Here is a 12,175-nt window from a genome sequence, read left to right as displayed (position 1 = left end):
TGTGAATTTTAATTTCAATTTTTGTTTTGAGTCAGAGTCTCACTATGTCACCCTGGGTAGAGTGCCATGTCACCACAGCTCACAGCAACCTCAAACTCTTGGGCTTAAGTGATTCTCTTTCCTCAGCTTCCCAAGTAGCTGGGACTACAAGTCCCCACCACAACACCTGGCTATTTTTTTTTTTTGTAGAGACAGAGTCTCACTTTATGGCCCTTGGTAGAGTGCCGTGGCCTCACACAGCTCACAGCAACCTCCAACTCCTGGGCTTAAGCGATTCTCTTGCCTCAGCCTCCCGAGTAGCTGGGACTACAGGCGCCCGCCACAACACCCGGCTATTTTTTTTTTTTTTTTGGTTGCAGTTTGGCCGGGGCCGGGTTTGAACCCACCACCCTCAGTATATGGGGCCGGCGCCTTACCTAGTGAGCCACAGGCGCCTCTCTGCGGCTATTTTTTTTTTAATTTATTTATTTTTATTGTTAAATCATAGCTGTGTACATTAGTGCAATCAAGGGGTACAATGTGCGGGATTCATATACAATCTGAAATATTCTCATCCGGCTATTTTTTTGTTGTAGTTGTCATTGTTGTTTAGTAGGCCCGGAGTAGGTTTGAATCTGCCAGCCCTGGTGTATATGACTGGTGCCCTAACCACTGAGCTATGGGCACTGAGCCTTAATTTATAATTTTAGAATAGCCAATCCAACTACATCATTCAAATTCCAAAAGGAAATTGCATTTAGAAAGAGCTTCCTTAAAAATAAATAAATAAATAAATAAAAGAAAGCGCTTCCTCTGAGATTCTTACCTATACTCAAGTTTGAGAACCACTGGGTAAGCAGAATTTGTCAGTCTGAAGGAAGATTGTGGTATTGAGAGAAAGAGGGTGATATTGGTATTGAGGGGCTTAGGAGGGAGTCCATTCAAAGTGTTTGTATGTTTTCTATGTGAAGTTAAGGATGGGTGGGAGGCAGGAAGTAGACAAGATGGAGAGATATGAATCAGATGAAGAATAATGAAAGACACCATTTGGCAAAGTGCTAAGTAGAATAGAACATTCCAGAATGTGTGGAACAGTAACTCTGAGACATGGAGGCAAATGGGGAGTGGGAGGGCTTCAGAGAGGAGGGCCAGAACTTCTAAATATGGTAGATGTAGGCAGCCAGCAGCCATGCGTGATGAAGTGAGAGAAGAGACATCTATGGATCTGTGACGCCGGTTTTTCTGTTTTTGGGTCCTGGCTCAATTGCTCTGTAGTTACTTCAGCTTGAGCTGGTTTATTAACTTTTCTGAGTCTCTGTTTGCTCATCTGCAAGTAATGCTGATCCCCGCCTCCTGCCCCTGTGAAGTGACATAACACTCATCGTTGGTGGAGATGTTGACCTCTGGCTACCTCTGACAACTCTCCCTGAGACTGTCCTGGCCCTTTGTCTCTCTTTGAAGTTAACCTTTCTTTCCAGTCATCACTCTCTACAACAGTTTTCAAGGGTTCAACAAAGTCCCTCTTGACTGGTAGCCTTAGAAATGGTTTCCTCATTCATAAGGATAGGTTTTCTAAATGTGTCTCTCAGCATTTCAACAGCAGCTCAGAAATGTGGGCACAACCACTTTGCATTTCCTGGATCTATGCAGTTGTTCTATCCCACTAGTAGATTCTCCCAAGCGTTGGAGGAGGGAGGGAGGGCATCAGTGCTGGTTCAGGGCTGCATCTCTCCTGGCATGCTGAAGTTCTTCCAGGTAAACTGTGTAGTACAGGTAGTAAACTGTGCTTCTCCCAGCCTAGGCAGACTTTTATGATACCCAAGGGAAGGGATTCTATCATCATAGGGTAGCTGTGGGGGTTTCCCCATGGAGCAAATCTGTGTAATTTATAGAAACTTCTACCTAGGCTGTGGGGATTCCTGAGGTGCTGTGTGATCAGGGGTGGAGTTTATTTTTTTCTTTTCTTTTCTTTTTTTTTTGCAGTTTTTGGCCAGGGCTGGGTTTGAACCTGCCACCTCCGGCATATGAGGCCAGCGCCCTACTCCTTTGAGCCACAGGTGCCGCCCAGGGTGGAGGGTTCTTCCCAGGTGGTTATAGAAGCCAGAGTGGGCACTGGCATGCAGGGTCTCTCCCCCAGGGGACACACTGGCTCTTTATGTCTCCTTCTTGGGGTAGTGGTGGAGCAATGAGGGGAATGCTTGTCTGCTTTGGAGACTGCTGAGGTACAGCTAGCTCATACAGTGCCTTTGTGTACATTAGCAGTAAGTACCCCTTCCTCCAGTTGGGTCCAGCCCTGCACCGGGGCTCAAGACTTTGGCTAGTGGACTTCCAGCAGCATTTCAGTATTGACACTTTGGCCAGGTGTCTTTTCCCCCCCCCCCCCCAGTATTTATGGTTTTATTTAAACACAAATAGAATGTGCACATGAGCTGTCTATTCATTTTCTTCACTGCGCAGCCTGGCATTGGGATTGGTGACTCTGATGGCCAGCTGGGCCACTCTTTCCACAATGGCTTTGCGGTTCTTGGAGGAAACGTTGTGAGCAATCTCTGCACAATAAGATTTGTTGCACATCAGCAGCACTTCCAGCTCCTTGACGTTGTGGACGAGAAACTTCTGGAAACCACTGGGCAGCATATGCTTTGTTTTCTTGTTGCTCCCGTAACCAATGTTGGGCATCAATATCTGGCCCTTGAATCTTCTCCAAACCCTATTGTCAATACCTCTGGGTTTCCGCCAGTTACGCTTAATTTTGACATATCGATCTGACTGGTGCCGGATAAACTTCTTGGTCCTCTTTTTGACGATCTTTGGCTTCACAAGAGTTCTGAGGGCGGCCATGATGCTGAATAAGAGATGGCGGCCACCTCCGTAGGTAGTGCCAAGGAAGAGAGCTGGCCAGGTGTCTTAAGCAATGCACAACCTATATAGTTATATGTGACTGTCTCAATGGAACGAGGATCTTGCAACTAATGACTCTTAGCCTCTCAGCTGATGGGTCAAGATGATTTTTATGACTTCTGTGCTAATGCTATGCTTTAGATTAGCCCTTTTCACTACTGTTCTTCCTCCTGTGGAGGTGAGGTAGGGCACTGCTACCTAAATGTACAATAGTAGGAGGAGCCTCGGAGGCTGGAGCCGGTGACTGTATCCTCTCCACACTGTAGATCTGTGGCTCCTGAGGTCTTGGCCTATTTGTGGGCTCCTCGCTCCACCGGAAGATTTTGCTGTGTTATAGATACAGGATCCTAGCCTTAAGTGATGCAAAAGGCTGGCTGAGTCTCTAGTGGGGGAGAGGGCAACTCAGAGTTCATTTTTCTTTCCTTTCTCTCCTCTTCCTCCCTCTCTCCTCTTTCTTCTCTCCCTTCCCCTCCTTTCCCCTCCCCTCCCTTCCCTTCCCCCCTCCACCTCCCCCTTCTCTTCCCTTGCCTTGTCTCACTTTGTTGACTCTGGTAGAGTGCTGTGGCATCATAGCTCACAGCAACCTCAAACTCTTGGGCTCAAGTGATCCTCTTGCCTCAGCCTCCGGAGTAGCTGGGACTATAGGTGCCTGCCACAGTGCCTGGCTATTTTTAGAGACCGGGGGAGGGGGTGTCTCACTCTTGCTTACGGTGGTTTCGAACTCCTGAGCTCAGCTGATCCACCTGCTTCGGCCTCCCAGAGTCCTAGGAGACCCCGTGTGAGCCACCGCACCTGGCTTAGAGTTTATTTCACATTTTATCAAGGAGCGTCAGGTTTTCCTGTCTCCTCTCTCCCTAGGGACACCAGGGCCTCCCATGGCCACAGGTAAAGTGTGTGGGTATTCCTGATGTGGAGGAATTCTTGCAAGAGAAGTGGTATTACCTGTCTCAAAAGGCGAGGCCTACGTCTTGATGGGCTCCAGCTGTGGATGTCCTGGTACTGTCCATACCGCCTCAGCCTGAGGAGGCACCTGGAGGAGCACTGGGTTCAAAGCAGAGAGATATGGACCCTGCTCCCACATTTGCCCCAGAAATTCTGTCTGACCATGGGCAAGTCCCATCCTCCTCTCTGGGCCTCAACTGGAGAACAGAAGACTTTGAAGGCCCCTTGCCATGGTGACCTATGAGACTGGCCCTGTGTGGCACCTCCAGCCATGTTTCTGCCATACCTTTCAGCTCTCCTCCTTGCCCTTTGTTTGGGGTGAGCATTTTAATCTCAGGGTTGTGTTTTATTTTGGAGTCTCTAGTGCGTGGGTACAGATGTGTTTAGACTTGATCAACTGGTGATGTAGGAATTAGGGTATAATTCTCTGGGTGCAAAGGAGAATCGAAGGTTTGAGTAAATTTTGGAGAGGCTTGGGAAGGAGTTCTCTTTTTTTCTTTTTTTTCTTTTTTCAGTTTTTGGCCGGGGCTGGGTTTGAACCCACCACTTCTGGCATATGGGGCCAGCACCCTACTCCTTTGAGCCACAGGCTCCGCCCGGGAAGGAATTCTTATGGGAGGAAAAAAAGGTGAGAGATTTTATCTGAGTAAGAGGAGGCAGAAATATTTACCTGGTCAGTCCCCTTTTCTTCTTTTGTACAGAAGGAAGAAAACTGATGGGAAGCTTAAAGTTGGGAAGAAAGGGCTGAGTGTAGCTTGGGAAAGCCTCTTCTGTAAAACAACTGCACCCTGCTCTGTAGTTACAAAATGCTTTTTACTCACACTGACATATGATCTTATCAATAAGGATGAGAAGTAGGCAGACAAGGATGGTGTTTTTTAGGGGGAGGGGTAGCATTTGTTAGGTAAAGAAACTGAGGCACAAAAGTATATCTGCCCAGCACTGCAGAGCTGGTAAGGAATAGAGCTAAGACCAGAGTGCCAGTTTCTTGTTTGCTCTTGTATATCCATCATCGCTAGGAAATGTTACAAATGCATGCCTTGGAGGACAGTAAATGTGGGGAAGTGGATTTTGCAGATGAGACAACACTTTTGGTGGATTCAGGAGCAGAGTCAGAGGGTGGAGTAAGCTTTTTGATCTTTCTACCATAAGGAATATCTCAATAATTTATACATGGAGAGATCTTTTGCACTCTAGCATTCCAGATGGTGAATCCACCCTGCCCCTCTATAAAACAGCTAGATTAAGATTTTCAGTGATCCACTTGGAGGTTTGTACATATCTTAAAAGTTTCAAAGAGTTATTGTCAGCTCCGTGTCCATAGCTCAGCGGTTAGGGTGCCGGCCACATGCACCAAGGCAGGCAGGTTTGAACCGGCCCAGGCTTGCTAAACAACAACGACAACTGCAACAAAAAAAAATAGCCGGGAGTTGTAGTGGGCACATGTAGTCCCAGCTACTTGGGAGGCTGAGGCAAGAGAATCACTTAAGCCTAAGAGTTAGAGGTTGCTGTGAGCTGTGACACCAGGAACACTCCACTGAGGGTGACATAGACTCTGTCTCAAAAAAAAAAAAAAAAAGTTATTGTCAGCCTATCTATAGTCTAAAAACCTGGAATACAGTGCCTGAATTCCCATGGTTTGAACTTTTCTTATGAAACTATGAGTCCTTAGCCTTCTCCTGGTACTGTAAGGTCACAGGCAGTTACAGGCCCTGGCTTGTAGGTGTGCTGCCACATTCCAGACCACTGCTGCCTGCCGGGAGTCATACACTGGGCTCTACTGTGGTGGAGAGTATGTAGGTGGTAACAGAGTCATCTTGCAGTGGTTAATAGAGTTTGCTGCTTCTAACTATTATACTTTTTTTTTTTTTTTTTGGTAGAGACAGAGTCTCACTTTATCGCCCTTGGTAGAGTGCTGTTTCATCACAGCTCACAGCAACCTCCAGCTCCTGGGCTTAGGCCATTCTCTTGCCTCAGCCTCCCCAGTAGCTGGGACCACAGGCACCTGCCACAACGCCCGGCTGTTTTTTGTTGCAGTTTGGCTGGGGCTGGGTTTGAACCCACCACCCTCGGTATATGGGGTTGGCACCCCACTCACCAAGCCACAGGTGCCGCCCACTTTTTTTTTTTTTTTTGAGACAGAGCCTCAAGCTGTCACCCTGGGTAGAGTGCTGTGGCATCACAGCTCACAGCAACCTCCAACTCCTGGGCTCAAGCGAGTCTCCTGCCTCCGCCTCCCAAGAAGCTGGGACTACAGGCGCCTGCCACAATGCCCGGCTATTTTTTTTTTTTCTTTTGGTTGCAGCTGTCATTGTTTGGCGGCCTGGGCTGGATTTGAACCCACCAGCTCAGGTGTATGTGGCTGGTGCCTTAGCCGCTTGAGCCACAGGCGCTGAGCTACTATTATACTTTTGCATAAGATGTGTGTAGATGTGCCCACACTTGGTACTTCAGGCCCTGGCACATAGTAGGGGCTTGATCATTTAGGGTTCTCTTCAACTTCTGGCTCTGGAGTTAAGTCTTTCAATTCTTAAGAGTGTTCACAAGAGGTTGGACCATGACATTTGACATTCTGGGAGATGCAAGTTTTTTTTGTTACTGTTTTTTGTTGCCAGGTGTATCTCCTTTTTGCTGAACTGTCAACCACTCTTTCTTTCTTTTTTTTTTTTGAGACAGAGTCTCAAGCTGTTGCCCTGGGTAGAGTGCCATAGCGTCATAGCTCACAGCAACCTCCAACTCAGGCTCAAGTGGTCTTCTTGCCTCAGCTTTTCTATTTTTAGTAGAGATGGAGTTTTGCTTTTGCTCAGGCTGGTCTCGAACTCATGAGCTCAAGCAATCCATGGCCCTCCTAAGTGCTAGGATTACAGGTGTGAGCCACCGTGCCCACCCCTGTAGACCACTCTTGAGTTTGTTCTTTTGCTTCAGAAGTTCTCAGGTTTCAATGTGGGAACCTGTGTTTTGTGATGGAAGGCTACAAAGGGGCAACTCTGGTGATTTGATTCCACTGTTGCTCATCTGTCAAAGAAAACCCTCCAAACAAACAAACAAACAAACAGAAAAACCCAAGAAAGCTCCAGCTCTTTCCCTTTCCTGACTGGGAGAAGAGAGAGAAAACATCCTCTGGCCAAGAAGTACTTAGAGAGGTGATGTGGTAGGATGGCACTTGAGATCCAAAGTTCATTTCTAGCCACCTGAAAAACAAAACAAATCACAAAGAAAACATTGTCTTGCAGACTAAGGAAAAAAAAAAAAAGGAAATGCTTTGTCTTGTAGTTTCAACACAAAGACAGATCATTCCATCAGTTTGGTTAATTTAGCAAATTAAACCAATGGTTAAACCGGCCAATTAAAAAATGCCCAACTGAACAGCAGCTTTGGGCCTGTGATCTGGGCTCCTTCTCTATCCCAGGGGTCCAGGCTTCCTGTAGTTGGAGTGTTGAGGGGAGGGGGCTAGGTGGGGTCATGGAACAGCCCTGGGGGCCTCGAGGAAGGTCTCTCTCATCTTCCCCTTCCCTTTTTGAAAACCCCTTTGCAGAACAAAAGGCTTTTATTCAGTAATCGCCTGCACCCTGTTTAGATTGAGTATCCTGGGTTGCTTGGCGTAATGGGGGAATGGAGTGGGGAATTTGCCCTTTATTTCTTGTGTAAGAGGCTAGCTAGGATGCTGTCCCTGCTTCTGGACCTCCTGTGCCTTCTCTTAGCCTGTTTACCCCTGTCTGAAGAGCCTTTGAAGATAGTCTGAGAGATTCTGTGGAGGCGGCCAGTTGGGCTGGCCTGCTCAGTCTCCAGGCAGCAATTTTAGGCGAGTCTCTACTTGGGCTTTCCCAAGAGGCTCCTTTTTCCAGGCGCTCCACAGCTACCGCTAGTGACCTGGAAAGGAGCGCGAGAGCGCAGGCGCAGCCTACCCTGGGTGCGGGTGGCACCTCTGTCTGCCCCTTCCCACCCGGCCTGGATCAAAGGAGTCTCCTCAGGGAGCAGGGAAATAGCTCTCCCAATAGCCCCACCAGTGAGTAAACAGCCAGGGCCTCTCACAGCTTTTGAAGCGTGGTTGCTTCAGGCCCCGAGGAATGCAGAACATTTCATTTTAGGGGCGGACTTAGGTTTCCACTGCTTTCGGTATTTGCAAATTTGAAACAAATGCCCTCATTTAGCAGCAGGCAGGCTGCATTTAGCAGCAGCAGTAAACTAGGGCTGTTTAAGGGTGTTTATGATGGTCACAGGTATTTGTGGAGAGAGGAACCCCAGCAGGTTCAGGAAAAGATAGAGAGTTTATGGTTAGGTGGGTTGTACAAAGACCCCAGCCAGGTCTCCAGTGGATGGTTGTTGTTAGGTGGGCTTTGTCATAAAAAGCATTGCTGCCTCCTGCCTGCCCCCTCACCCCCCGGAAGTATCTCCTTCTGGAAGACAAAGGAGTTTGGGATGGTGTTTATCCCCAGAGGCTGATGCTAAGGATCCTGTCCCTCTTGCTTGGCTGCTAAAGTATCAGGTTTCCAATGAACCCTTCCTTCTCCCACTCTCAGGACTTGAAAGGCTCGTTAAATGTGCTTTATATATAACAAGTTGGCTGAGAGGTTCCCCCTCACTTCCAGCCAGTTTTGCAAGGAAGGAGCCAGGGAAACCTGTTTTCCTTTTATTGTTTCTGGAAGTAGGCTCAGGGAAGGTGCAATTGAAGAAAGACCCTAATTTTAGGGATCAGTCAAACAAGTGTTATTTGCCTTTGATGGGCAGCTTTAACCCGGAAGGGTCTTTTTGAGCTGCCCCTCATTTTGTCCCCTTCCTCCAGGGAAATTCAGAAATCTATTCAGGAACTGAGTTCTGCCTCCACAGCTTACTGGCTGAGAAACCTTAGTCAGTTCACATCACCTCTCTGAGCCTCAGTTACCTCTTTGTAAGATGAAGATAATAACAATTCCATAAGAATTCTACTTAGAATTAAGTGAGATAGTATATAGTATATTTCATTGATTCTAAGATGCTCTTTCTTTTCACATCTTTGAAATTGGGATGTAACTTATAATCAATTACATTAGTCTTCCTTTGTCTATGGTTTCACTTTTTGTGGTTTCAGTCAACCACAGTCAACCATAGATGAAAAATCTTGGTGGAAACTTCCAGAAATAAACAATGTAAAAGTTTAAGGTTGTCAAATGTCTTAACGCTGTAATTGGGTAAATGAGGTGAAGGCTATGTTGATTAGTAGGATGTAAGCACTCCAATTTGTACAAATAATTAACACATTGAACTCCATAATGGCATAAATGTATTCATGATCTATGTACAAATGACTTAAAAAAAATAAAAATTATTAAAAACATGTTTAAGGTTGTATACCATTCTGAGTCTCATGATGAAATTGCTGACTGTCCCTCTCTGCTGTACCTTCTGTCCAGCTTAACTGTTGCAGTATCATAGTGCTTGTGTTTATATAACCTTAAGTTTACTTACTGTGCTCCAAAGCACAGAGCAGTGATGTGGCATGTTGTTGTAATTGTTCTATTTTGTTATTAGTTATTATTGTTAATCTCTTACTATGTCTATACATTAAATTGCATCATAGGAATGTATGTATAGGAAAAAACACAGTATATATGGGATTTGGTACTATCTGTGGTTTCAGGCATCTACTGGGGCCTTGGACTGTGTCCCCCAAGGATAAGGGGGGACTATTGTACATAGTGTCGTGTCTTAGTTCAACAGGTACTATTTTTCCTTGTAGTGAACATAAATAATGGTGTCTCTTAAAATCAGTGGAGTTTTTGAAATTCAGTATATGTGAAGGACTTAGGTCTGTGATCTGGTAAATGCTCAATAAATGATGGTAGTAACTTTGATTAAGGTGATTAATTTGCAGGCCTGTTTTTGCTTCCCATCCACTGGTAACTTTTTTTTTTTTTTTTGGAGACAGAGTCTCAAGCTTTTGCCCTGGATAGAGTGCCATGGCATCATATCTCACAGCAATCCCCAACTCTTGCCTCAGTTTTTCTATTTTTTAATAGAGATGGGGTCTTGCTTTTGCTTTGGCTGGTCTCAAACTCATGAGCTCAAGCAATTCACCCACCTTGGCCTCCCAGAGTCCTAGGATTACAGGCCTGAGGCACCTTGCCCAGCCCACCAGTAACTTTTAATAGTTTGTTTTTTTTTTTGGCTGGGGCTGGGCTTGAACCTGCCACCTCCGGCATATGGGGCTAGTGCCCCACTCCTTTGAGCCATAGGCGCTGCCCCCCCACCAGTAACTTTTAATAGACACTCTATTCCATTTAGTCAGGCACATAAATAACAAATGATGCTTAAGGCATGAGGCATCATGCTAATTATTGTGTGCATGTATGTAGGGTTGTGGGGGGACTTTTAAGTCCTCAGAAGGCAAGATTTGTCCAAAAGAGGAGGTAGATGTCCTAAGAGGGCAAACAATCTATTATGGAAACAAACAAGTTCTATTTACCTTTGATGGGTCAGCTTAAACCTGGAAGGATCTGTCTGAGTCTCTCTGATGGCAAAGTCTCCATTTCAAAAGGTTGAGCTGTTCCTGGGGAAGACTGGAGAGTCACTCCAGGAATGGATTGTTGAAAAGCAATGAAGACAGAACCAGAAGAGAGTAATTAACAAGACAAGGGTACAGAGAAGGCACACAGTCAAAGTTAGGGGTGGAGGCTGGAAATAGGGTGATGGGAGGTAGCACTTTCTTCCCCTGGCAGCTTGGGGTTAGTGGGGTTCATCTTAATTTCATGGAGACAGCTGGTGCCGTTTGTTCTGTTTTGTTCCTGGAACATTGCCGAATGTCACCTTTCACCTTTCAGGACACATTAGCTTCATATGTTTACTTCTGTAGGCTTAGGTACTCCACCTTATAGGGGTTTCAGAATGCATCCTTTCTGTGTTGTTACCCAGAAGTTTAACCCTTGGTAGGTATGCCCAGGTGGAAAGGAGCTGAGGAGGTAAAAACTTAACAGCTCCTCTATCAAGTGAATGCCCTTCTTTACTTTATTTGGCTTCCTATAAGAGTGTCTTAAAGAATAAGGTATTGTAGATAATGTGCCTTGGACAATCAGGAAGAACCCTGTTGCAGTGTCAAGAAAATTTTCAGGCTTGTCCAGGCGTGGTGGCACCCCTATAATCCTAGCACTCTGGGAGGCTGAGGAGGGTGGATTGCCCTGAGCTCAGAGGTTTGAGACCAGCCTGAGCCAGAGTGATATCCCTGTCTTTATAAAAAAAAAAAAAAAAAAAAGCCAGGCGTTGTGTTGGGCTTCTATAGTCCCAGCTACTTGGGAGGCTGAGGCAAGAGAATTGCTTAAGCCCAAGAGTTTGAGGTTACTGTGAGCTGTGATGCTACAGCACTTTACCAAGGGCCACGAAGTGAGACTCTGTCTCGATAAAAAAATAAAATTAAAAAAGAAAGAAGAAAAGTTTCAGGCTCAGTGTGCATAGTTCCAGTGGTTAGGGTGCCTATACATATACAGGGGCTGGTGGGTTTGAACCCAGCCTGGGACTGCTAAACAACAATGACAACTACAACAAAAAAATAGCTGGGCATTGTGGCGGGTGCCTGTAGTCCCAGCTACTTGGGAGGCTGAGGCAAGAGAATTGCTTAAGCCCAAGAGTTTGAGGTTACTGCGACCTGTGATGCCACAGCACTTTACTAAGGGCCACAAAGTGAGACTCTGTCTCGATAAAAAAATAAAATTAAAAAAGAAAGAAGAGGGTGGCGCCTGTGGCTCAAGGAGTAGGGCGCCAGTCCCATATGCCGGAGGTGGCGGGTTCAAACCCAGCCCCGGCCAAAAACCACAAAAAAAAAAAAAAAAAAAAAAAAAAAAAAAAGAAAGAAGAAAAGTTTCAGGCTCAGCGTGCATAGTTCCAGTGGTTAGGGTGCCTATACATATACAGGGGCTGGTGGGTTTGAACCCAGCCTGGGACTGCTAAACAACAATGACAACTACAACAAAAAAATAGCTGGGCATTGTGGCGGGTGCTTATAGTCCCAGCTACTTGGGAGGCTGAGGCAAGAGAATTGCTTAAGCCCAAGAGTTTGAGGTTACTGCGACCTGTGATGCCACAGCACTTTACTAAGGGCCACAAAGTGAGACTCTGTCTCAATAAAAAAATAAAATTAAAAAAAAAGAAGAAGAAAAGTTTCAGGCTCAGCGTTCATAGCTCAGTGGTTAGGGCGCCTATACATACCCAGGGGCTGGTGGGTTTGAACCCGGCCTGGGACTGCTAAACAACAATGACAACTACAACAAAAAAAATAGCTGGGTGTTGTGGCTGGTGCCTGTAGTCCCAGCTGCTTGGGAGGCTGAGGCAAGAGAATCGCTTAAGCCCAAGAGTTTGAGGTTGCTGTGAGCTGTGACACTACAGC

General features: G+C 46.1%; 2 protein-coding genes across 2 annotated transcripts in view; one reads left to right on the top strand and one right to left on the bottom strand.

Moving 5' to 3' along the window:
* Nucleotides 1-12,175, top strand: part of PTK7 (protein tyrosine kinase 7 (inactive)) — a 74,377-nt gene that overhangs the window by 7,291 nt on the left and 54,911 nt on the right. The window lies entirely within an intron of this gene.
* Nucleotides 2,363-2,868, bottom strand: LOC128593208 (60S ribosomal protein L32-like). The gene has a single exon (XM_053601026.1). The coding sequence runs from the start codon at nucleotides 2,818-2,820 to the stop codon at nucleotides 2,413-2,415; it is 408 nt and encodes a 135-aa protein (XP_053457001.1). The 5' UTR covers nucleotides 2,821-2,868; the 3' UTR covers nucleotides 2,363-2,412.

The sequence above is a fragment of the Nycticebus coucang genome, chromosome 9, assembly GCF_027406575.1.
Source record: "Nycticebus coucang isolate mNycCou1 chromosome 9, mNycCou1.pri, whole genome shotgun sequence".
Taxonomy (NCBI): Eukaryota; Metazoa; Chordata; class Mammalia; order Primates; family Lorisidae; genus Nycticebus; species Nycticebus coucang.
Note: the sequence above shows the minus strand (reverse complement) of the source record. Positions and strands in the feature narration are given on the sequence as shown.

Excerpts from the sequence above, each read along its gene's own strand:
- LOC128593208 (XM_053601026.1), bottom strand. The coding sequence starts at position 2,820 with ATGGCCGCCCTCAGAACTCTTGTGAAGCCAAAGATCGTCAAAAAGAGG.